The sequence below is a fragment of the Platalea leucorodia genome (assembly GCF_965183815.1).
Source record: "Platalea leucorodia genome assembly, chromosome: 3".
Lineage (NCBI taxonomy): Eukaryota > Metazoa > Chordata > Aves > Pelecaniformes > Threskiornithidae > Platalea > Platalea leucorodia.
This window is the reverse complement of record NC_138825.1, coordinates 123,941,363-123,968,191: the sequence shown is the minus strand read 5'-3', so window position 1 is coordinate 123,968,191 and position 26,829 is coordinate 123,941,363. Positions and strand designations below refer to the sequence as shown.

Below are 26,829 nucleotides of genomic sequence, written 5' to 3'. Positions count from 1 at the left end.
AGAATAAGGCCTCCATCCAATAAAATGCTGGAATACAGGCTTAACTTTTTAGCATGTTAGTGACGTCCTGGTAGAAATACACAGGCATTTGAATTCACAGCTAGTTTGGGACATGTACCTATATATTATGCATGTGGAGGAACATACGTAGGGAGGTGGAGAATGAGTTTTGGTTTCTTGGTTCAGGCAGCCTTTGGGATGGAGCTGATATAACAAACTTCTCTTCTCCTTTGCATCTTGCTCAGCAGTGGTCCAGCCTGCAATCAACTTTTATGGCTCATCCGAAAGTCATGTGAGCATGTTAAAAGGGTGCAGGAGACAGGTCCATGAAATAATCGATTGTTCTTATTTAAGGCTCATAAACTCTGTATTCCTCTTCCCGTACAAAGGAGGATCTTTGTTTTTTCTTCCTGCTTGGAGGCCTCACCAGGCACACCCTTGGAGCCAGAAAATGAGCAATAAGTGGGCTGCTAGCACACTGCAGCCTTGTTGTGCAGGATCAGTTGTTTCAGTAAAGATATTCCAGCTCCAGCAGTTGCCTCCTGCTGTTTGCCACTCAGGGATGCTTGCCAGGAATAGAACTTCTTAGCTTAAGCCTGTCTCATGGGCAATTCTGTGGCTTTGTCATGCGAAATACCAAGGGAGAGGAAGTGGTAAGAGCAAGCTGAAGGCTGTGGGAGTATTAGTTATACATGGCTGTGGTGTGCCCACAGCACAACCAGAGCAGATCTTCCCTGCACAGTGCTGGGAGAGAGTAGTCCAGTTGGGAAGATGACCTTTCAATCTGCAAATCCTCTTCCACGCAGGGGAGGTTTTCTGTTAGTTGAGGGGCACGACACAGTAATGATATATAAGACAATTCTGTTGGTACTTTCCTGACACCTCCTATTATTGATTATAAAAAAAAAAAAAAAAAAAAAATCTCTTGAGACTATCCAGCACCTTTCTTGTAGTTTGCTTGCTTTAACACTTCATTCAACTTTATATAAAGAAGTAGAATGAAATCTGACAATAGTCACCTTTATCCTAGCTCCCTAATGAGCTGTTCATTAGAAAAGAATATCTTGTATCGACAGTGAATGCAAAGTGTGGCCTCAAAAGATGATAATAAAAAAGCCTTCCATGTAAAAGGTGCACTTTGGAATTGGCACTTTGCTTCCCTCTGAGTTCAGAAAATCTCTGGAGCGCTCTAAATCACAACCTAAATGAGAAATATCAATGTGGTGGGTTGACCCTTGCTGCACACCAGGTGCCCACCAAAGCCGCTCTGTCACTCCCCTCCTCAGTTGGACGGGGAGAGAAAATATAATGAAAAGCTTATGGGTAAGATAAGGACAGGGAGATCACAGAATCATAGAAAGCTTTGGGATGGAAGGGACCTTTAAAGGTCATCTAGTCCAAACCCCCTGCAATTCAAAGGGACATCTACAACCAGATCAGGTTGCTCAGAGCCCCATCCAGCCTGGACTTGAATGTTTCCAAGGATGGGGCATCTCCCACCTCTCTGGGCAACCTGTGCCAGTGTTTCACCACCCTCATCATGAAAAATTGTTTCCTTGTGTTCAGTCTAAATCTACCCTCCTTTAGTCTAAAACCGTTACTTCTCGTCCTGTTGCAGCAGGCCTTGCTAAAAAGTCTGTCCCCATCTTTCTTGTAGGCCCCCTTTAAGTACTGAAAGGCCGTAATAAGGTCTCCCCTCAGCCTTCTCTTCTCCAGGCTGAACAACCCCAGCTCTCTCAGCCGCTCCTCACAGGAGAGGTGTTCCATCCCTCTGATCATTTTTGTGGCCCTCCTCTGGACCTGCTCCAACAGCTCCATGTCCTGTCCATGAGATCACTCAGCAATTATTGTCAGAGGCAAAACAGACTCGACTTGGGGAAATTAACTTAATTTATTACCAATCAAATCAGAGTAGGATAATGAGAAATAAACCCCAAATCTTAAAACACTTTTCCCCCACCCCTTCTTCCCGACGTTAACTTTACTCCCAAATTCTCTACCTCCTCCCCCCGAGCCGCACAGGGGCACAGGGAATGGGGGTTGTGGTCAGTTCATCACACGTTGTCTCTGCCGCTCCTTCCTCCGCAGGGGGAGGACTCCTTACACTCTGCCCCTGCTCCAGTGTGGGGTCCCTCCCACGGCAGACAGTCCTAGACGAACTTTTCCAACATGAGTCCTTCCCACGGGCTGCAGTTCTTCATAAACTGCTCCAGTGTGGGTCCCTTCCACCGGGTGCAGTCCTTCAGGAACAGACTGCTCCAGCTTGGGTCCCCCGTGGGGTCAAAAGTCCTATCAGTAAACCTGCTCCAGCGTGGGCTTCCCATGGTGTCCCAGCCTCCTTCAGTCATCCACCTGCTCTGGCATGGGGTCCTCCAAGGGCTGCAGGTTGTTATCTGCTCCACTGTTAACTTCCATGGGCTGTAGGGGGACAGCCTGCCTCACCATGATCTTCACCATGGGCTGCAGGGGAATCTCTGCTCTGGTGCCTTGAGCGCCTCCTCCCCCCCTTTCTTTACTGACCTTGTCTGCAAGCTTGTTCCTCTCACATATTCTCACTCCTTCCTTCCAGCTGCTGTTGCACAGCAGTTTTTTCCCCTTCTTAAATATGTTATCCCAGAGGTGCTACCATCATCACTGATGGGCTCAGCCTTGGCCAGCGTTGGGTCTGTTTTGGAGCCGGCTGTCATTGGCTCTATTGGATGTAGGGGAAGCTTCTAGCAGCTTCTCACAGAAGCCACCTGTGTAGCCCCGCCACTACCGAAACCTTGCCACACAAGCCCAATACAATCAACATTTCTTTTATGCATTATGGGAACATCTATGTTAGAAGGATTTTTTAAAAATGGGGTTTTTGAGAAGGGACATAAGCTGCTGTGTCTGAAAGAGTGAATCTTCGTGACAGAGGCAAGGAGAAACTTCTCACAGCAATCCTCACAATCGTCTACTCCATCATTATCTGTTCTTTTATTTTCAGAAGTGCATGATGCAACCTCTTTCCATAGTAAATGTTCTGGATACCTGGGCTATGGCATTGCATGAACCAGTCCAGGATGCCTGACAAAATGAGCTGTTAATACATTAACTTTCCAGTTCCTTTCCTTTTAAGTGCACCCTCCACCATTTCCCCAGGACTTTAGAAGATAAATCTCTTTTCACAAAACCAGTTCTGCCAACGGCATGATGGTGCTGTAGTTATTCACACCGCATATCACAACCCCCACCTTATTATCAGGTTTGTTTTCACTAATATTCCCTTTTTTTTTTATTATTTGGGCTGGCTGTTTCTCCCCTCCTGTGGGACAGAGGGCCTTGCGTCCAGCTTAGTTTTTCTCTCTTTCTTTTCCTTTTTTTTTTTTTTTTTTTCACTAAAGCCAGATAAAGAAAGATTTCTTTTTCCAGGCAGTGAGGTGGAGGCTAATTGCTGGGTTAATTGAGAAGAATGGTGCTTCTGATGTTCTCACAAAGTATCAAATAGCCTCAACATATTTCTCCCCCCTCTCCCTCACTCCACCTAAAGAGATCCATTGAACTTGCACATTACTGTACAGAAGTGATTATGGGTTTAATTGTATTTATTTTGCTTGGTGGGGAGGCCATCATAACAGTAGTTGATTGATTTTTATAAAATCACCCTCAAGGTCACATGTAGGACTTCGCTTTCCTGTGCAGCCATAACAAACAATTTGAGGGTCACAGCCAAAGGCTCAGTTGAGCAATATTCTTGCTTTCTGCTTTCAGAGGAGAGGTCAAGTGCAATAAAAGAAGGAAGCATAACTTTTATTTTCTTTTTAAAAAAGGGGAAGACAATCTTGTAAAGCAGCAGCTGTATATTTATTCTGACCCAATGAAAAGCACAGAAATACAGAGAGCTGAGGGTTACAGGGACAATATGCAGTTTTTTGACATAAGTATTTGTAAGTTTGACTAGAATTTGTTTTATATTTAGACTTGGTAGATGGCTAAATGAATGCCTGCTAATGCTTTCTTTTCTTTTCTGGGATGCTGCTATTTTCTTATCTTCAGCAGTTGAACTTTTCTTTTTGTACTTTCTTTTTTCCTGAAGACTGAGTGCCTTTTGGCTTTATTCTGGGAAGGGCTTGGAAGCTTTGCAAATAGCCAGGGGACAACGGCATTAACGGTGTGACCGTGAGTGTAGCTGGTATCTCTGTTTCCTATGATTACATGTTGGGTCTGACTGCTGCTTCTAAGGGAAAGCCAAAGCATCACGTACAGCAAACTCCTTCTGGTGGTCTTGATCTTACAAATCTTCTCACCATTGCCAAGTGTGCTTGGGTCGCCATTGTATCTAGGGACAGAGAACCCAAGAACCAGGCAACAACTCCCACCATGAAGTGTAATTATTGTTATCCCTACACATCCAAATCTTCACGCAGGGAGGGAAAACCTTGCTTCTATGTAGGATTTCTCCCAGGAAGGGTCACACTTGCAGGCCAGGCATGGCACAGCTAGTGCCTGCACACCTGATGCTACTGAAACATGTTGGGACTATTGCTCATACTTGCACCCAATGCAGAGCAGTCACCAGCACCCAAGCTTATCAGACACCCAGAAATCCACAAAAGATACGGAAAATCTTTGAATGAACAGAGGGAAAAATCATTCAGGACAACTGACATGTAGTTAGCCTATTACTGAGGAATAGGAGATTTTAAAAAGAAGAAAGAAAATAAAAGGGAGATAGAGGACCGGTCATAGAAGACTGGCCATATGTAAGGAGGCAGTGATTTTTAGGAGCTATATGAGGCTGAGCTGCTCCTGACATGCCAAAGTCACCTTGTGCAAAAAAGCGCACAAGAGACAATGCAGAACTGGTATTAACACCCATCCCAAAAGCATTAACTCTTGCTGGTCAAGCTGCTTCTGTTTTTGCAGGAAGAGAGACTCCATGTAAACTGCAAGATGTCGTCTTCTCAATCCTTGCTAGTTTTCCAAAGAGGCAGGTGTCTGTAGTACTGGTAGCAAAGCATGGCTCCATTATGTGCTCTGTTGTGTCACAGCACTGCTCATGAAGGGAGGAGGAATGAACATGCGCTACTGTTTTACAGCAGACCAGGGCAGAAGGAGACAAATCCCAGACCTTTATGGGAAACAGGCTTCTTCCCATGGCTGCCTTGAGGTGCATTAGAATGGCTGCAAAAAGAAAAGAACTCAGGAATCCCATCCCATCAATCCCATCCCATCTTTCCCCATCCCTGTCATCCCATGGGGAGGGGATAGAAGGGTTTGTGCAAGAAATTTAAGATTTCTAACCTGTTTTGTAGACAGCTTGAAAATTTTGGATGGACAAAATGTGGCTGAAACTTGGGAAAACTTTTGGGGAGGTATTTTCAGGCAGAACTATGATTTTGCAATCGTAAGTTAGGACAACTTTCTCTACCAGCCTTCCTGGTTCAGTAGTACAGCATGGCAGCAAGTAGAATACTCATTAAAAATTGTATGAAGAGAAGTGGAAACAGAAATTGCTATATTTCAGTGGGAACAGAGCATAGGAAGTCAATAAAGACCTTGGGGAAGGTGTCTTTTTTTATGTTAGGAATAAAATAAATTGCAGTGATTTACAGTTCCATTTCTAGATTGCAATGATAAAATTATTAACACTGCTGCTATAAGGCAAATGTATTTAAGAAATATTTCTGTTCTCAGTATGTGAAGGAACTGGATGGCAAATTATATCACAAGAGGAAGACGAACCAGCGGTCCATTTATTACTAAAGAATGTTAAAATAATGAAGATGTTAAATAATATCTTTCAAGAATACACATTCCTAAATCAACAGGTCCAGTCTCATTCAAGAGCTTTAAAACTGCTGGTAGAGGCATTCTGTGGCCCACAAATATTACTTTCAGAGTACTTGAGGAAATTACAGAGGGTTGTAGAAGTTCTGATCTTGTGTCAGGATCCAGGCAGGTAAAGGAAAAAATATTTTCTGCTTTGTCTGACATCAACCACAGGTCAAAACAGAAAACTGGATGAAGTGTTACAGATGATTGAATAAATTGCTAACCATAGGAGTATACTGAATGGCAGGATAGAAACTTTATGGAAGAAAAGACAGAAAACTTTAGTTCATTTTTTAAGAAAATCAAAAGTTTTTTCGATAAAGTTAATTCTGTAAAACATGTGATAGTGTGATGACTACCTGAGGATCACCTGCCAAGATCTCTTGGCAACGAGCAGACATGAAACATACTAACTCGGAAAGTAAATTGTTAGTAGGGAACCATTTTCATGCTTATTTGGATACCACTGCACATCATCAACGGTCTAAAAGTAAATGGAGAACCCTCACTGATCACATTTTGTGAATGCCATTCACACTAAATACAGGCTTACACAGCAGAGAAGAGAGCTGGGCAGGGAGCAATAAGGAATGAAAGTTGTGATTACACAATAAGCGACTTTGTCAGACAAAGTCATGATCATGAAAAAGATCAGAAGTCAGTGTGGCCCAAGGATGCCCACCTGATCTCCCAGTGTAATGAAGAGGCAAAAGGAGGTAGTATAGTTTTTTATTGTGAAAGCAAGAGGCAAAGTGTGGGGATGAGCTACTTTTGCCTCTATAGGCAGCACCAAGAACAATAAAGGAGCAGAAGAATTAGGAGGTCTGGCTTTCCAATTTCAGAAGGAGCACTGGATTGTGGGAAAGGATGCACTGCTCCATGAACTGGAGATGATTCCTTGCAGGGAGAGTCTTAAAAACTTTATCAACCAGTCTGAACGAGGGCTGAGATTTTATTTTACCTGTAAGTACTTTCACAGAAAATGCTGTTTTCTACACCTCTCTGCAGTGCAACGCAGGAAGGTACAAAGAGAACCACTGTCTGCAAGCTCATCCTTCTCAAGTTAAGACTGGAAATAAAGCAGGAATTGTGAACAGTAAGAGATTAGCTGTTGGAAAAGATGATCATAAAAAACAGTGGAGTGATGTCCCCAAGTCACTTAATTGATTGTCCGCCTTCCTGGAGAGTATGCAGCAGTCAAACACAGACGACCTGACTTCCTCCAGTTTTTCAATAGCATGGTGCGCACAGACCACCAGGCAGTATGATCTAATGGTCCCTTCAGTCTGCAAATGAATTCAAGTATTTCAAGTATTATCCCAATTTCAGCATAGCACGTTTTGTATTAAGAACTTTTCATTTTTCTAGAAGTCTCAGATGTATAACAACAGTATAATAATAATATAATAACTGTATGAATAACAGTCAGATATCTTCTGTTGTTTTGCATGAAACAAGCTGAAATTTGTTCTTTTTTATTGCAGTGTATTCAGTATAATTTGTAAAAGCACTATATAGGAAGCTTAACAGAAATACATTTGTATATAGAAAAGTATGTCTAGGGAAAGCGACAATTTACACATAGGGGAGTTGGTGTTTGTGGGAGCGATCCCATGGTTCCCAGTGGTTATAAGCAAGAAAATGTGAGATTTATCTCTTTCGTCTATTAAGCATATTCTGTAAAAACTTATCTGGAATCTACTGAAATCCGCAAAGAAAATATTTAATGTGTAGTCCTTATTCAAATACTAGCTTTGTTGTAAAACTAAGAAATTAGAACTAAGACTAAGTTATAGGACTTTGTTATAAGACTAAGAAATCAATGAAACAATGAAAGCCCATCAATGCAAGAATAAATGAGATCAGGATAAGCAAAATGTGTTCAGCAGGAGTGGATGCAACGGAGTGGGAAAGGCACACAAGTGCTATGCATCTCCCTTATCACTGAGAGCAGCAGGACCTAATCAACAGGCAAGCAATGATCAAGATGGTTTTTAATCTGATTTTTATATCAAAATTTCTTCCCCCCCTTTTTGTCTCAATACTGAAATTAAAGCAGAGGTATGATCTTCCTTATCCTTTGTGCTAAAGACTGGTAGTATCTCGTGGGGAAGTAAAGCTAAATATTTGGTAGGTATAGTGGTCACCATTAAAAGCTGCTGACACCAGTAGAACACTGCCCATGGTATGAGATGGCACAGTTATTAGCTACTTCACATAAAGGGAAATGTTGGGAGGGTGATAGACCCTTGGTAAGGAGCTCTGAGGTTGCCAGGCTTTGAGGTATCCCCTACTAGCTCCTGGGAAGCGTGGCTTGACCTAGGAAGACATATCCCACACGCAGAATGATTAGATGTCTGAGAGTCCACTCTGTCCAAATACAGTGTAAAGATAATGACAGTGTCCTTCATGGGACAGAAAATACGAAAGGAGATAAAAGAGAAAACCATCCTCAGATGATAGACTGGGATTGCCAGCTCACACAAGGCAAGAACAAAGCAGGCATTTGACAGAACTGCAGAGACTGAGTCAAAACCAAGGGATGGAAATGCCTTTTCATGCACTGTGTACTTAGACCACAGAATTCATTGCTTCAAGAAGTCATTCAGACTAAATATTAGAAAGATTTGAAAGATCAGATCTATATTATTGACAAAACTTATCCAGTTATACTAATAGATGGTAAAAGGAAAATGTTGGCAGAGAGATGAAACCTGATGCTTTGGGGTGAAGCTAACCTCTAATTAGGGATTAAAATGAGGCTTTCATGGGATGGGGAGACCATCTCACATCCAGCTAACAGGGAGAAGTTTCTTATACTGTATTTGGAAGCATCTGGTTTTGAACAGTAGCTGGAAGAGTATGCAGGATTAAATCAACCGCTGATCTAAACAAGTTGCCAGTTCTTATGTTCCAAAGCTGTTTTCTCCTCTCCCTGTCACAAGCAGTTTGTAATCTGAAAAGTTACGTACAAATTAAGTGGTAATATCCGTATTTAACATTTAGAGAGTGAGTAGGTTAAGACTGGGATTTTCCAAAGAACTCTCTTGCACTGGAATTGGAGAGACTTAGTTGCCTGCCCAGGCTGAATGGCCTTGCTCAAGTCTAGAAAGGCAGCCTGTGGTAGAATTGAAAAATGAACTGCATTAATAAGGTCTGTAAAGAGCTGATAAATCCATAGGGAGAAGTACAGGGCAAGGTGGAAATTTTGCAGGACGCAATAATATTTTACCCTTAATCTTGTAATTTTGTTGCAAAACCATATTTGCCCATCTCTTACAGCTCCTTTGACTGTGTGATGATGACTGGCTATTAGATCTGTGGATGCATTTTACTCTTCTGTTGTCTTCAGGTGGCAAACTCTTATTCGTTGGTCCAGGACCTGTAGAACTGCATGCTCATTACATTCTGATATCTGATGGAGGAGAGCTCCAGGTGGGATCCCCCGAGGCCCCTTTCCGTCACAAAGCACACATCTATCTCTATGGAAGCCTCCATTCTCCACCATTATTTCCATATGGGGTCAAGTTCCTGGCAGTGAGGAATGGGACGCTTTCCATTCATGGTGAGTACATTTTTTTCTTCTCTTCAAAAGCAAAGCACAAATGAATAAAAGAAAATAAAACAAAGCAAAAATTTTTTGGAGGAAAAAACCAAAACCCAACAACTTTGGTCATGAACTTGGGTTTCTAATTAGAGTTAAGTATTTGTTGAAATCAAGTTCTGCAGCCAAAATTTCATATCTTTGCACTCACCATCAGATTCCTATTTCTATGGTATCTCATGCAGCAAAGCTCAGTACTGTGTCACCATAAAAGCTCCCATACTAGGAGCTGAATCATTTCAGAAATCTGGACCCCAAGAAGATAGATGGTATCAAGTAGTTATGAAACCCTGGCAGTTGTTTAGGTGCCTAGAAGATATTTGAATTTGTGCATCTCTGTCCACAAATGAAAATCTCTGTCCCTTGGAAACTGGACCTCAGATCTCTGTTGTGAATCATCTGGGTTTGCTCTGCTACTAGAAAGGGGTATCCTTCTCCCTTCATCTCTCTTCTTAACAACTGGCAAGTTTCCTTCCCAAAGAGGATATGGCTTTTGGGGTTTCCAAGAGATGGTGGCCTTCCAGGTAGGTCCCATGGTGAGGCCAATGCCAAGCATGCCGCTGTCAGCAGCCTGTGCCAGCTGGAGTGGGGCTGATACCTCTCTTCAAAGCAGAAGCAAAGTGCTCCTGGCAGTGTTTTCCCCTTCCCCTCCATCTCTCCATTCTGTGCTGGCATCTCAATGCAAGTGGTCTCTCTCTAGAGCTACAAGCACAGCTGGCATCTCTCTGTTTTTCTGGTGGTCCACCCAATTTCACCTGCTCGGCACAGGTTGCTGTCATAAATGACAAGTCCAGGGCTATGCAGAAAAACTGTGGAAATGCCAAGATTCAGTCCTAGATGCTTGGTCCTCTGCTCTAACCACTGGACTTCTCTCTCAAAGGAAGCCCTGAAGTGTGAGAGCTCTATGTTCCTACCAAGTGGAAGAGACAAGGGACCAAAAGGACAGAAAACGGATGTAGGTTTGCAGATGTTGTGGGGTGGAAGAATTTGGATACAGAGCCTTTTTTTGGAAGGTTATGAATTACAGGTAGAAAATGGCCATTTCTTGGTGCAGTGGATTGGGTATGGAATTCAGGTCCAAACTCAGCTTGAATCAGAATATTAGTGCAATGCACACATGTCAAGCTCTTAACTAACAGGATGTTTTTAAAGGCAGTATGTGTCATAGAGGAGAAAAAAAAAAAAGCCAATGCATCTGAACGCCTCATCTCCCTCCCTTATGTTCTTGCATGTCAACCTTCATATTGGTAGGCGTTCGTATCCTCCAGCAGGGCTTGAACTTACACCCTCCTGGCCTACAGGCAGAAATGTTTCTATCCGAGCATCGCCGACACGTATGGCTCTCAGTCAAAAATGATGTCAGACACCAAGGGGTACAATCTGAGCACAGACAGGGAGCGAGCTGTACCGCTGTGCGGTAATCCTGTCAGTTCACAGGAGCCGAGCAAGGTCAGGTGAGGTCAGTTGTTGGAGGGGAGTCAGGGAACAGATGCTTTTCTGAATCAGGAGAGATCAGTGGAGGCTGGGGAAGGTGCTCCTGGGAGAGGCAAGGGAGGTGGGCTGCACTACTCCCAAAAGCCACGTCAGGTGCTCTTGACCACTTCGTCGAGACACAGCGAGGCTAAATTATTTACTGCTTGCAAATGCTTTAACAACTTCAGTAAACTGGCTTTGCAGAAGGACAGAGCGTTTCTATCCCATTTCCTAGAGGGGCTGTCTGAAGCAGTGCTGTTAGATCATCTGGGCTGAATTGACTGTCCGTTTCTGGCCATTGAGTTTCACACAGTTATCCTAGCCTTGAGTTCAGTAACTCGCATTAGATTAAAGCATGCCTTCCAGAAAGGCTTGGGCTTTGAGGACATCAAGGGAAACAGAAGCCAGCATTTTCTGTTGAAGCTTGTTCCAGGGGATTAATTTGGTTAATCATCCATGTTTTTATTTTTTTCTTTTTTTAAGAAAAGTATTAAAATGTCTGATTGGAATTTGCCTGATAACAGCTTTCACTGTTTTGCTTTCTGTATCTTCTCCTGCTACTTTAAAGTACCCTTCCATTCTCAGTTTGACCCGTGTAAGTCAGGATTTTGTCCTTAAATTCTCAGAGCTTTATGACAAGAGCCTTGTCTTTGTGCTGTTATGTTTTCTAGCAATGTAGGAATAACCAGTAGCATCCCCTTGCAGCTGTGCCTCCTGTGCTGCTTCTCGCTTCCCTTCTGAGCTTGTATCATCATTAGCTTGTTGAATCCATCCTCACAGACAACCCATGAAATTAGAGACAAACAGGGCAGAAGTACTTTTTACAGTGTTACCTTGGCAATATGATGGAGGGAAGTAAACCCAGGTGTCCATGTCAGTACCCTCAAGGCATTTCTCACTGATATTTCATACGTTTCACTCAGTGCCATAATTCCCAGTGATTCTTCATTCCTGAGGAAACCAAGACAGTGAGGTCTCAAACCCAAGCATTACCTGGATGGAGATACATGGAGCCAAAGGTGGTTTGGCCCATTAGTGGAACCATGTCTTGGTTTCAATTTCTTATCAATTCGTATTTAAGAACACTTATCAATTTCTTTTTCAAGAAATCCAGACGAGCTATGAAGTCACTTTTAAGCTCTGCACTAGACAGAGTCCCAGCGCATGGCTGCAATTAAGGTTCATTCAAACCCTGTTATCTGCAATTTAGCACTGAAGCAGTAGAAGCCCACTAGAAAACAGGACCAAAAGGAGCGTGCTCTTTTCCTGGGTTCATATTGCTTACATGAAACAGAAATATGCTATTCTGTCTCCAATTTAGTACCAGTCTGGCCTGTGGTACAGAACAAATTGTTGAGCATGACAGCCTCTTTCATATATATATGAAAGAGGCTGACATGCTCAGAAATATATGTTTGTGAGATATATATATACAAACATATATATGTTATCTCATACCAAAATCGTTAAATAAGCAGGCTTCCAAATTCTTAGCTGTCTTGGTGAAGACAGGACTGAATGCATTTTCGTTTCTTTTCTCTTTCAGACTGGGAAGTTTGGGGGATGCTCTGCAGCCATGGTTGAGTTCAGATTGTTTAGTAAGCGCTGTCAGCTCCTCACTTTGATATGTTAATATGACTAAGGGTTTCCCACAATTCCCTTGTGAGTGGCAGTCCTTTGCTCCGGTGGTTGTAGCAGACTGGGAAATTTCACTGCTGCCTTTGGCTTTAGCCAACTCCCCTGCCAGTCAGAGCGTGCCACCCATAAACGGCCTGTCAATCACATGTCAGTTTTAAAGGGGGTTTCAGTCAGCCAGGGCAACTCGACTTTTTGACAATGTAATTATGGCCCTTGCATCCGCAGTAGGGGCCAGAGCAGGGCTGAGAGAATTTTATTGATTGTTCAGAAGGGAAATTTATCACTGTCTCCAGCTCCATTCGCACTTTATTCCCTGAGAAACTCTCCTGACAAGCTTCGGGAGTGAAGTTTAGCATGGTGGCCTTGGCTGTTCTTGCGGCTTTGTCCTTCCCAGGGAAACTGGACCGGAGACAGAGGTAGATGCTGAGCACAGGGCAGGGACCGGGTGCAAAGGCAGCATAAGTGAAGATGCTGCATCAGTAGCCAAGGACACCTACCTTGGTGTCAGCCTGATTTCGTGGTCCCAACACTCTTATTACCATGGATGGAAAAATTTTAAAGGCCTTTTCAGTTCTGTTCCATTTTTAGCAGTCCTGTGTAGATGAGATCATTATCGCATTGTGTCCCCTCAAAACAGACTGTGCCTCTTCCCAAAAGAAAATTAGAGCTCTTGCTGTGTATTTAGCTGAAACTTTGTCAGTGCCAACACTGTGATGATACGGGGCCTGAACATATGAACCTGTTCCCTGCATTTTGACTAATAACGTATACCTCTCCAACTAGATGGAAGACGTTATGTTTCAGATTTAATAACATGTTACATTCACTTTGTCCAGATGGTGAAAGCTATGCGGTAAAAAAAAGAACAATGTCCAGAGAGTTTTGGTTTAATACTGTACTTATTTATAATCAGCACAATTAAAACAGAAGTGTCAGTGGTCATTTCAGTCCTCTAAAGTCGTGGATAGTCCTGCTGCAAAGAATGCCGCTGCATTTGCAATGGATGCTGACAATGGAAGATGACATTATAGAGGTAATTCTGCACTTCTTCTGTCCCAGACTTCCCTGAATCCAAACCAATCTTATACATTTTCAGCATTAGCTCAGGAAAAGAATTATTTTTTTATCAGCTGAACCAATTATTAATTTTAATCACTTTTAATCAATAATAAAACACAAAATATTTGTGAGCTGTGCACTGTGCTCTACAGAGTGTGTGCGTTCCTCAAGAGATCAAACATTTAATCAAATGCTTCTTGCTTTTCCTCCATTAAGCAGTGTTATGTATCCGTGCTGAGTTTGAGATTAAGAGATCATAGACAACATGAGAGAATTTGTTCTGCTTTACTCACATATTAAAAAGAAAAGCTTCCCAGGGGAAAAAAAAAAAAAAAAAGGAAAAAAAAACTGTAGCAGAGGGATTCAAGATAGGGTGCAGAGATCTGCTAGAGATAAGTTGTGCTTTTTTACCTTAGCGAAATGTTTGTTCCTTCAATACGTGTTATTTCCCACTAACTGAAACCATTGATTTGCACACCCCTGTTACACCATGAATTCAAATCCTTTTTTCCTTTCTGGGGTCACTTCCATAGGCTGGTTTTCCTTAGATGCTAGTTATTCTGTGTGGTGGTTGCAGGAGGCTTTTTGCCTTCTGTGACAACATTTTTCCTTTCAAGACCTTGACTTGAACATGATGCATTAAAGCAGATGGCTCTTGAACAGAAGGCTAAGCTGCCTTGAATCCTCTTGTGTTCACTGGGGGTAAGAAACTGCACTTAGGCACTTCCCATGGAGTAACTAATGTACAATGACTTGTTCCTTCACTTTCTTATTCACAAATATAAGATGACCATTAGATTTTAAAGACCTAGCAGATGGGGGGAAAAAAACAGAGAGCTGGGTTCAGGAAAAGCTGCTGTGTCTTTCATAGCTCGCCCTTCTTTCTAACAGAAATGCATCGATCAACTTTGATTTAAATTTAAATCAGTTGCTCCATATTTTGGTGCTGATCTTAATGAGGAAAATGTGATGTAAAGGGGACAGAGAGATGGACGTAATATATATATAAAACATAATATATAGAGACTATAGCTAATATATTAGCTGGTGTTTCTTGATGGGGGGAGGTCTGTGAGTTACTACAAATGTGGAGGTTTTTTGTGGGATGAAACAGTCACCTCTTTTAAATCTTTGAATATAACATTTCAATACCTCTTCCAATTCTGGCCCCAACTACAAGCGGGAGATTGGGTGGAGGAAGAGAAGCAACAACAACAAAATCAGGGTGAATTTCCACCCCAGATGGGAGAAAGTCTGCAAAGTTTGGCAAGCTGAGAAGCCTGGACCCAGATCTGAGCCAGGCAGGGACCTTCTGTTTGGGCTCATCTTCACTTTCCCGTGTGTCTAATTCTCTTTCATCAGGTGCCGGGGATGTAGCAAACTGATCTTAGCATTTAAATGGCTGTGCCATCCCACGTACCCGCTCCCGCGGGCGGACGCTCCCCAGCTCGTTTGGCAGCAGCGCGGGAGATTAACTGGCAATAATGCAAAATGTTAACAGCTGTGTGCAGCTCGCGATGGGATCGCGCAGTAGTTGGTTGCTGCGTTTGAAGCTGTTTGTTCTTGGTGTCAGTTTAAAGAGGTTTTCCTGCATGGCACCTTTGGTTGTGAGCTATTTTCAGGCGTGGAGTGTGGTTTTTGTCTCAGGCTCACTGGTTTATGCAAAGGCATAGAAGGAGCTGGGAAAATCTTTTCCTTTCCTTTCTGGACTGATTAACTTGACAAAGCAACTGAGTAACCTCTGATTGAAGGAAATGTCTGGAAATGGTTGCATTTATGGGACAACACACAGGGAAGGTACTTTTTCTGCAGTGTAATGTAGCAGGAGAGAACAGCAATGAGAGTTTCCATAGACCTGTTTGATGACATAGCCCTTCCCACCCTCAGTAGCATACTCCTTGCTTTCTTGAGGTTGCCATTCAAAAATATTTAGGTGGAAATGCTTGAAGGTGAAAACTGTAGTTTCATGAAAGGGAAACATTCAGCAGGACTAGGACACTTTCAAGGATATTTCCTACTGGAGAAAATCAAAATTATTCACTTTGTCCTCTCATTTGGATGATGTCAGATTTTTTTTTCCCCACTGGGAGAAGGAAAAGGTGTTTAATTCTATCATTTTACTTTCATCTGGACTTTCACAGTATTATTTTTTATATTATATCAGTTTCATATCAACATTTCTACACTTGTGAAATGCAACATTTTTACAGAATAAAAATCAAAACCTCTAAACCCCCTAAGTGACTTTATGACAAAGAAAAAAAAAATGTAATGGTTCCAAAAATATTTTTTTTGTGTAATTTTTATTCTGTGGAAGATGTTGAAGGTTTGGCCTCATTTGAATTTAGAGTGAAATCACATCTGGCTAGCCATAGACTTGTATTTCATTCTCCAGAACCCACTTATAATGGGGAAACATCACCCTTATTTTACATGAGAGGAGGAAGAAGCCAGAGAGATACTGAAGCTGTGTCTGCATTGGGCCTTGGATGAGTGGGTCACCAAGCAGGTTAAAAGCCGATGTTAAAAAGCTGAGCTACGACTCATGTCTGTACATTCACAGTGCTTGGACAGAAAATATCTGCTAGAAAATGTTGTACGTCCTCTTATTGCAGTGGCAACCTCAGCCCAAAGCAGCACCTCAGTCCCTTGCCCTGGTGGTATGCAGCATTAGAGCCTCTCCACGAAGGACCTCTGCCCAGATCTGAGCCCATGATAGTGCCACAAGGAAGATGGCGCATGATGGCTTTGTGCATAGGGACCTACCAAGGTTCACATGAAGGGACCAAGTAGGTCCAAATTTCGGGTCTTAGTCTGCCCATTGTTTGCATAAAGCTTGTGCTTGATGCTGGGTTTGGTCCCACACAACGGGGACATCAGACAAGTTATGGGTTGAGCCTATGCTCAAATCCAATCTAAAATACCCAGTGTGATCCTGAGCGCCCAGCACCGAAGCTGTTGCAGGTTGCCTGTGCAACAGTCAAAAAGCTGATAAACTCCTGGGTGTCCCAAGGGTTAATGAGCAGTTATAAATTAGAAAGGACCTCCCATTTTACCTCGGGGCATGAACGAAAAGCTTTCTGCACTGGCTGTGTTGAGAAGTAACAGAAAAGCTGTCTGCATCTCCCCAGGAGCTGCCCACACACAGGAGTTTGTCCTGCAGGACTGTACGGGGGTGGAAAGACATCTCCCACTTTCAGAGCAGAGACATCCCTGTCTTTCGAAGATGCGTAGCAGGAAAAAACCAGACTCCTCTCACTGCAAAACAAGTTAGAAATGTGCAAATGTTTAGGGAATATACCTAGGACTGGAATTAACAGAGAGCAAAAGTAAGCTGGAAACCTTCAAGCCCAGAGGGTTGAGGGCTCATGGTTCAGGTGGATGTTTTTAAACACATATGAAGAGGTAGGGAAGCAGCTCTCATTCTTCCTTTTCTGATCCCCTACACTTTATGGCCAGTGACTGGACTAGTCACTGCAAGAGCTGAGGTAGCTGGGACATTTTCTTAAAAAAGTCTTCATCAAATCCAAGTTCATGAAAGAATTTCTTCAGGTCCTTAATTAAGTATCTGGGACTTTAAGGTCCATTTGACCTTAGAGAGCTGTAGCAGCACAGCTGTGTGCTATCCTGACTAAGGAGGCTTTCTGGAAAAGATTTTCTATTCTTTTTCACTTAAGGAATTTTATATGTTTTTTGTTTGGTTTTTTTTTAATTTTTTTTTGGTTCCTTTTATTAACTGAAGCAGCAGCAAAAAATCTCTGTCCTCGTTCTAAAAATATATTTAAAAAAATCTCTTTTCTGAAGCACCCATTTCCAATGAATGTATTGCCATTTATCACTTTGACATTTGGAAATTTTAGGAATGGCCAAGCTAAGTCTGAGTAGGCAGTGCAATTTGGATAGGGAAAAGGGAATAATAAGGGATTATCACAGTGGAGAAGAAGCTGGATTCCTTAGGCAGTCTGACACCTGAAATGCTGCAGTAAATTGTTTCGTGTTTTATTACTGGAGACTTTTATACCAGTGGTGTGTGGGGTTTTTTTGTATTTTTTTTTAATTATAGCTATAATCCATTGAGTTACATTTTTAACTCTGTCTCTTGCAAAATTCTTTTCTTTTTTGGGGGAATGTAAACTGCTTATTTCTTTTCACTTTGTTCATGGGAATTGAAAGATCTTATTCCCGTTTACACTAAAGATTTACAACGTAGCTGCAACAGATTGACAGATTATCTGCAGTATAACTTGTATAGTCACGGTAAGTAGATTGTGTGTCTGAGCCCTGCAGTTCTCGTAAATTCCATTGTGATATAAAGGGATCTCATTACCTCAACTTTAAAGCACCAATAAACTGTCAAAAGGTGTAAAAGAGCTTTATAGTTTGTCAACACTACAAACAAAATGTGTGTTCATAACCCGAGTTAATTAATTTGTGGTAAATAGGAGTCAAGATGAGATGCAGCAGGATCCTGGCCATGTGCAGTCAGAGGAGAAGGGTTCAAAGTCTGCTGTCCCATGCCAGAAGAGGAAGATTGTTTAAAACATTTAAACAACTTTTGGGAGAAAGACCAACAGTCCCATGGCAGGCTTAGGGCTGGAACCAGTCCTCCTAAAACCCATTTAAGGAGTCTAGCTTCTACCAACACTCCTGTGCATAAACCAGACTCTCCAGCTCTGCCTAACTCTGGATGGGCCTCACACTCGTTTCTGTCAGGCTTGGTTAGGAGGTTCCCTGGGTATCTAAAGTTAGGTGACAACATGTACGCCAAAAAGTCTTTTTTTCAGGGCAGGGGCATCTGTTTTCCATCTAAGCAACATATTATCTAGTCACCAAAATTCTTAGATCTGGAGCATCCCATAGGTTTAAGGTAGAATTCATCTAACTAAATAGAAATGTGTGAAAGGCAAGAGTTCCTTTCAGAGCAAACTGGTGGTTAGGGAAATCATTAGGCAGTGAGATCTGGGGTTTCAAACACCTTCTGGTTGCCACTGGAGTAAGAACACGAACATGTTGTCTGTGGATGCAGATTGCAAGGGGATAAATCAGACACAGAAGAGTGACTGTGCTGAATATACTCCAGGGAAGGACTGTTGTATCTTGAAGCAGCATGTTCTGGAAACAAACAAACAAAGTTGAAAGATTATGGCTGGTAACTCTGAAAATGCTGGAAAAAACCACCACCACAACAAGACAGCCTTATGAAAGAAATGAGCTGTAGAATGAGAAGACCTAAAAGCTTTCTCTAAAAGGGTTGTCACTGGATTTCTGTGTTGCAGATGTGCAAGAAGCTGGTGATCACAAATGCTTAGAAGAGGTGAGCACAAGTTTTGTTCAAATACAGACTGACCCCAAGACAGCCTGTGGGTTAGAAAGAGAGTTGGAGAAAAGGAGGAGAAGTAGAGGTAGAAATTGAGAAAGTCATGGGGAGAAACTTGAAGGTGTGTATAACCAGATGACTGAACATCAGTCTTGGAACACAGCACCCAAAGTACAACTTGGCTGGAAGAAAGAAGAGTTATCAGTGGCTGATGTTGAAGAGGAGAAGCCAGGAGTCCAAAGGAACATTCTCCAGAAGGAAAACAGTAGACAGAAAAAATACAGATTGAGGGAAGACTTAGAAGAAGGCAGACCATGAAGTGGGCCCTATGCAGCAGAACCTGACCAGAAGACCTGGAAGCATAAAAAGAGACATGGAGGCTGAATCTGTGGATAGAAGAATTGAGAGCTTGGGCAAAGCAGGCTGAAAAAGTCACGCTGCCTAGGGTTGCCTGCTCAAACCACAGCAATCAATTGGAGAACAAGTTGATCAGTCAGTTTTCTCTGCCCATGCCCCATACATTCCTGAAGCTATGGGAGGAAGAGATGTAGTAGCCTGGGAGATGTGACATCAAACTGAAACACAGAAAGGAGGAAGGGAACATGTTTGAACGATGGGAGAAAAGGCAAGGCTGTGAGATTTATGCATTGACTGGAATCATCCTCTGGGAGAGATTGGGACAGGAGCTATAAGAAGCCGAAGGGAAAGAAGCAGTAGACCAACAGAAAGAGAAGTGTGCATGCAGTGGCTGTTTGGAGACTGAAAAAAGGCTGGAATTTAATGGGACAGTCTTGGTTGAAAGGAGAGTTGTTGTCTGTAAAGTTATCCCCTGGAGAATGGGAGATAAGTAACAGAAGGTAACTGCAGTGTCAGCATCTCATGGTGTCCTGGCAGAGAGCTGGGTGTGACTTAGGGGGCTCTGATCTCCTCTTTAGGTTTTGACCTGCTTCTCGGACCAGAGCAAACTGGTCGCTTTTCAGTTTATCTGTTTGAATTGACTCAGTTTCCCCTTTTTGTAAAATGGTACAAGATATTAATGTAGATGCAATTCAGCCACCTGTCTCTGGAGTTAATATCTGAAGAGCGAGTAGTAACTGAAAATGCTAACAGGAGTCTAAGTGTCGTTTTTTTAGACGTGTTTATTCCTAGCTGGAATGGGAGGCTTCATTTTTGAGAAACTGGGCTGGCTCAGAGGAAACTCACTTCCCAGCTTTATCCCAGCTACTTGTGTGACCACAAACAAGCCACTTAGCCCATCTGCATCTCCTCTGCACCTTCCTTTGTGTACAATGAGATTAATAACTTTGTCTTATGGAGGCCTCACCCATGTTTGCATAGAGTGAAGCACCCAACCATAGGCTCTTCACATCAATGAGTGCTGTGGTAGGACTTGTCTATATCCAGTGGAGAGACTCCCATTAGGTCTGGCCCTAGCTATCTGCATGTTCGGAGTATCTAGCATGGTGGGCCTTACTTTAATACAAATAATAGATGACAAACTATGCACCTCCTTTGGTGACCAGTGTCAATCCAAGTTTCTCTTCTGGTGGAAGCTGGAAGACATTTTAAGGCAGTGGGCAGGAGGTGATTTTTTTTCATAAATGTACCAAGAATGTGTAAAATGAACACTTCAACACTTCATAACTGTCTGGTCTGACAAACAGAGACTTTAAAGGAGTTGTTTTTTATGAAGCAAAATTTCCCACTGGGATGAGGAGTGGGATCTGGAGCAACCTTTCTCAGCTGAGATCAATACTCCTTTTTGTCTCTCCCTCTCTCCCTTTCTGCTCTGGAGTGCTGAGAGGTTGGCAGAAAAGCTGGACATGTCCTTCGGGTTATAAGTGAGAGGAGGGAATCCATGATCAGGGAAGCACAGGTCTGTGCATCCCTTCAGGTCCGAGGAAACTTGTAGCTTTGTGGGGGCAGCCAGTAGTTAGGGCAGCTGGAGTTTCCAAGGCTCCTTGGCCATTGAAGTGCTTCTGAGTCACTTTGGTGCAATCCCCTTGCCTGAATTAGGAGACAACTCTCCTGTGCCTGCAGTGGGACAGAGAAGCTCCTCCAGAAGGTGATTCAGAGTTTGTAGGCTCCCCAGGAGCTTATTTTTCCCATTGACTATAGGACTTGTCTCCTAATAAATTAGCTTACAGCTGTCTGTCCCTGCATTGTGGTCATTTTTTTCCAAACCCTCTATTTCAGTGTTTCCAACTGTAACAGCTTCTGCTTTCAAAGCTGGGTGATCAGAGATAGCTATCCAAGACCCAGTTTAAATTTTCAACACCCACGGAGGCACTCAATGTACACCTGGAAGAGGAAATAATATTCATGTCTTTTGTAATTGGAGGATTGTAAATAATGACCTAATTGATCTAAACCTACAACACTCAGTACAATCCACACTTTGCGTACTGTAGACAGACTTTCTTGTAACCCTGGAGATAAGTATGCCCTGACATACCTTGCCGAGTTTGCTGAGTTTTAGTGTGATTCTGAGACATTTCTGTAAAGGTCAAATTCTCATCTCTGGTTGAACCCCTTAGGACTAAGTGAGATCAGTTAGTGAAGTCATATAGCATCCTACATAGATTTAGAAAATGTTTTGTGGTAGGGGCTGTAAGAAATTAAATTTATGCTATTTCTCCTCTACTTGACATAGAAAAGAGAGTGGCATTGTACACATCAGAATTACCTTGTTCTTAATAATTTTGCTAGCTTTATACAAGACTGCATCTTCACATCATGCTTCCAACAGGAAGCATAAACCAGGGTCCTGGTGCCAAGATGTTCCTTATGCTATGGTCTGTGATTAATTCACTTTGGAATTTGCTTTTAAGTTCCTTGCATTTCTGGGTTGCCATTTGACAACATGGTTCTGCTCTCCTCAGTATTTAAAGGTGTTTCTGACAAGTCATTTAGTAAAACGTTCTATTCTTACTTTGCCTGCAATAACATTCTGAGTCTAAAGACTCTGTCCTGTCCCTTTAACATGAAGGCACTTCTGCTTTAGATCTCAAGATGTGTTTTTTTTCCAGTCTGAGCTTAGTTAATTATTAAAAACGAGTTCAATAATTAAGGAGTTATACAGATTCATCTATTTTTCAGTACTTTTGAGTGTTTCTGCTTGCAGTACTTTTTGGGGGAAGAAATAATTTAAATATACCACAGATGTTGGTCTTTTAAACATTCTACTCTCAGACAGGTCATTTATTTACCTGTTGCACAATCCAGTTCCAGTCACTGAAGGTTATTTTATGAACCCTGCATGTTTCATCTGAAATAGAGTTTGTTTTCAAGGGGAAACAAGAACGAGGACTCTGGGCCTCCAAAGGGCAGTCCTGCAGGCAGACTGCAGAGACAGGGGTCTTTGTTCCAGGGAAACCCTTTTAGGTATTCATGATCTTTATGGAGACCCCATTGGTTCTTTAAAGGAGAGAAGCTGGAGAAGACCTCTGGGAAATGAAGGTTGTCTCCCAGCTGGTGATTATTCCCTCCTGAGTTGTTCATCAGCACATTTCACCTCCTCATTTAGAAGCTGGGTGTAGGAGTGCCTCTGAAAAGTGGTGTACCCCCTCTCCAGCCAACCAACCCTTGGTAGATGAGCAGAGGCCTGGAAACTTCTTCAAGAAGAAAGAGCCATTTGATTTGGCTGCCTGCCAGATGTTTGGCTGTTCATTTACCTGAGTGTTAATATAAAGGGCCATTTCAGGCACCCTATAGTATCCAGATATCTATGTGGGTCTGGCAGCTAGGACGTGGGACATAGGGCTGACCAATGCCATTCTGGAACAGCAGCTAGAGGCCAATTGTACATCCAAAATGACATGTTTAGGCACCTGAAACCCCCCCACAGTTTCCACACTAAGTCAGGTCAAATGCAGACAGCTCTGGTGACAGTGACTGAGGGGCTTGGTGGGTTTTGTGCTCTTTTTCAAGCTGTCTTCATTCAAACCTGTTGGATACTGAAGCTGGAGACCATGGGGGTTGCATGTTTTCCTATAATTGGAACTATGTGAGGTATAGGTCACAATGTTATACTTACTTTAAAAAAAAAAAAAGTGAAATTTTAGGGTTACCAGCTGTAAATTTGTTTTAGAAAGGGGAATGGGTAATTTTAAACAGGGATGGATGATGACTGCTCGAGGAACAGTGCAGTACATTTCTGTGTGGGTACATGATGGGGTTCCATCAAAACCATAAGGCCAGGAATATGTTATAGTTAAGGAAAAGTACCCTCAGTTATGGTCCCTCCTTGGTCAACTGACCAGAGAAGTATCACTGACCAAATCCTGTCTGTCATTCGTGCTGCTTAGAGTAGAGGAGAATCTGATCTGCATGTGTTGTTGTATGCGGGAATATAAATGGGAGGCAAGGAAAAAGGAATCTGCTAGACTTCCCGCCCCCCTCTGAAAATATACTAAAACTATTGGAAATTGGAAGTAGATCTTACACATACAAAGAAATACCCCACACCACCTAAATAATCAGGAAAAAGGTAAAACAAACTGTGGAATGGGAGACAGAAAGGCAGGGAAAGCACAGTGAGAAGTCAAAAAAGAAAAAGAAAAACAAGAACAAAGGGAGGGATGTTTGGATACCTTGAATATTCTTCTTCTAGAAGGAAAAAAAACTTGAGAAGGTTTTCCTTAAAAATTTTTGTTTCAGAGGTTGGAAGTGGAAAAAAGCCTGAAACAAATCTTTTCCATTAGAGCATATTTTGAATGCAGAACGGTGGTTTGCACCTCTTAATGACAAGAGTTGTTGCCCAGCAGTGTTCTTATAATGGTTACTGTAGTATGTGTGTGACAGATGTACACGATGGGAGGTAGTTGTGTGTCTGGCCACAGATGCACTCAAACACACACTAACACATGCACACAAATCAGTACTATAAACAAAACGTCCAGAGCTGGAGAAAAATTGTATGCTGCTCAACATGCAGATGGCGGCTGCTCTCAGTCGTTCGATTTTATGCGAGTCCTAAAAATTCACGAGGTTCACTCAGTGAAAGAAGGTAAATGAATAAAGATGATGAGACTGTGCTAGTAAAAGAATGCACATAGGCTGATATCAAGCGGGTTCTTCTGAGCTGGCTAAAGCTGTGTTGAGGATGAGGTCTCACAGGGAAAAATCTTTGATGTCTGTGCTCATGAATGGTGCGAAGTGGGCTTTGGCTATGTCTACATTAGAAAACAGTGTGGACCAATAGAAGCAGACCTGCAGAGTGAATGATGTAGGTGCTGAGGATGCAGGGTCCACACTGTATGTGTTTTTGGGGCTACTACAGAATCATTCTAGTCCGGTTCCATTAGCATCTAAAGTTTATTGTATATCCTACTGGATTACAATGTCTGCATTAGTTTCATCTGAAGGAAATCCATTCGATGCACTGGGAAACAGTTCCATGATATGAACCGAAGCACATTAAGTGAAGAATGTCTAGGAGATTTGCTTAGCTGTAAGTTGAGCAATTTCAATTCCAATTTAAGGAAAAATAAAAGATAATAAGCTAGAAGTATCTCAGCTAGGTTTAGATGCCCGTCAACTCATTGACACACAGAGCAGGTGCTCAAATATACTTCAAGATGACAAAGACTTGATTCTATCTTCTCTCATTCTGCTGTGAATTAATTGACTTGGAGGCACTACTCCTTATTTCTGTCTTCATTAAGGAAAGAACTGGGAGACTAGAGTATAAGCAACAAGAAAGTGAAACAGGAAATGGAGAGAGAGAAGCTTGCTTAAAATAATTTGAAAATGATTTATTGGATGCAACATCTACCCTCAGTGATTTCTGGTGTTATTACTTTTCTATAGTACAACCAGGGAGGACAGTAACTTGCTGTGGGCTAAAGGTAAATTATGATCTATTGCAAAGGAGGGAAGGAAAAATATACTAAAGGTGGGTGCGTGAGGCACGTGCTCTCCCCTGATGGTGTTCAGTGTGTTGGATCTCACTGGATCAATCTGTTCCAAGCCTGCTAGGGAAAAAGAAATGTCAAGAGTTAAAGCGAACATCATGAAGCAAAGAAGGGAGGGTGAAATGGCAAGATGTTTCATTGCTGGGGCTTGTTGCACGCAGATTTGGTAGTATGTCCACTGAAGAGGAGGAGGGGATTTGGGAATCTGCAGTTGCAACCTTGCTACTGCCTTCCAGTGGTGGCCTAAGGTTGCTGATGCAGGGGACACATTTTGAAGCTGTGCCAACCTGTGTATTCACACTGCTGTAACCCATCCCCATCCATAGAGCTGTTAAGTGACCTTCAACTCAACTGAACATTAAGATTGAAAATATATTTTCAGGTCTAGCCAGACTAAAGCCTCACCAAGAGTATGTTTCAGTGGTGTTTTCTGGAAAAAAATCACCAAAGTTACAACATTTAAAATAGTATGTGATGTTATTTGTGCTTTTGGATGAAAAAGGCTGAAGCAAATTCTTCCAATATGAAATGTTTAAGCTACTTAACCCAAGATTTCAAAAAATGACCCCTCAATTTGGATTCTCCATTGGAGACAGTTTCGAGATGACCTCATGTTTCTAGCTAAGCAATCTGTAGTCACTCTTAAAAGATTTTTAAACTGGTGATATTTGTCTTTCCATATGTCACTGAAATGTTACTAACAGAAGCACGTGTTTTTGTGAATGCAAGTTACTTGTGGGCCTAGATTCATTGCATGTTGTTTTGGACACTTGACTGGGGAATCTGATAATTCAAAGTGGTTTTTGCACTCAGAGAAGGATGAGGGTCTGTGCAGAGAGTGCTTTTCTCTGTTGATTATAAAGGGTGCTTAAGAAGAGGGTGTTTTTCACATAGGGAAGTCAGTTTGGAGGAATGAAACTCCCAGCTCCCACTGCTTGTTGAGCAAACTTCTTTGCAACATGTTTTTTCATCTTTTTGGGACCAATAAAGACAAAAGAGATGAAATGAAGATGTTGTTTGCAAAGCGCTGCATTTCTGATCCACGCAGATGTGCATAAATCCTCTTTTGTGGCATTAATCCCATCTCTCCTACACAGCATCAAAAAGAAATTAATGGCTGTGGGATGATCCAAGTGAGGCAGTGTTTTCTAAGCATGCTGCTCCTGTTTTTTTAATGTTGATTGACTTGATTTTTTTTTTTTTTTTTCTTTTTCAGGCTGGATGCCCAAAGTAGCTTTCACACACTTGAAATCATCAGCTCATGCTAACAACACACAATTACTGCTCAAGGAACCTGTTGACTGGCAACCTGGTGATGAAATCATGGTGGGAAGGACAGGCCTTGGAGATACACAACAGCAAGAAGAAATGGCTGTTATTGAGTCTGTGAACAACACAGAGCTGTACCTTAGATCACCGCTCAGGTATCCTTTCAAGGGCCAAGGGGATTTTTATAGCAGAGAGATAAACCAGGGGAAAATTTGGTCAAGGTGAGGATTTGCAGTTTCCTGTGGGACATAGTAACTATATAAATCCCTTTAACAAAGGTGGTCAGAGATATTTCACTTCCTCCCTCCCCCTAAAGCTAGTGGACGTTCAATCCTGAATGTCTCTGACTATGTTTAAATTCTGTATCATAACCATGAACTCAGAAAACCTTTGAAGCAGAAAACACTGATGGCCAGTAGAGTTCAGTGGCCTCAGCAGAGTTCACAAAGAATTTTCCTGTGTAGTTAATTTCTTGTGAAAGTGTTTTGGTTTTTTTTTCACAGTAAGTGTCTGACTTCCGTAAAAAAAAGTAAAAATCCTCCCTTCTAGACTGATTTACTTAGGCTGATTAACAACACACTCAAAGTGAATTACTTCAGTTTGGAAATACTGCTTCTGTGTTTTCAGTGAGCTGTATTTTCACTGCCTTATGCTCTCTTTGTCTTCTGTGCGTGGAGATCTTCATCAAACTGTACTTCTTATCATCATAACCTGGAGCTCCAGTGTTGAAAAATGTTATCTGTTTGGGAGGC

At 42.2% G+C, this 26,829-nt stretch overlaps 1 protein-coding gene across 1 annotated transcript in view; it reads left to right on the top strand.

The window, feature by feature from the left end:
- The window catches only part of PKHD1 (PKHD1 ciliary IPT domain containing fibrocystin/polyductin), a gene marked incomplete at both ends in the record, with an annotated part of 265,493 nt that overhangs the window by 92,373 nt on the left and 146,291 nt on the right, over positions 1-26,829 (top strand). The window contains 2 exons of the mRNA XM_082305891.1: positions 9,155-9,367; positions 26,025-26,232. Of these exons, the coding sequence (XP_082162017.1) occupies positions 9,155-9,367; positions 26,025-26,232 (421 nt within the window). The remainder of the gene's footprint in view (positions 1-9,154; positions 9,368-26,024; positions 26,233-26,829) is intronic.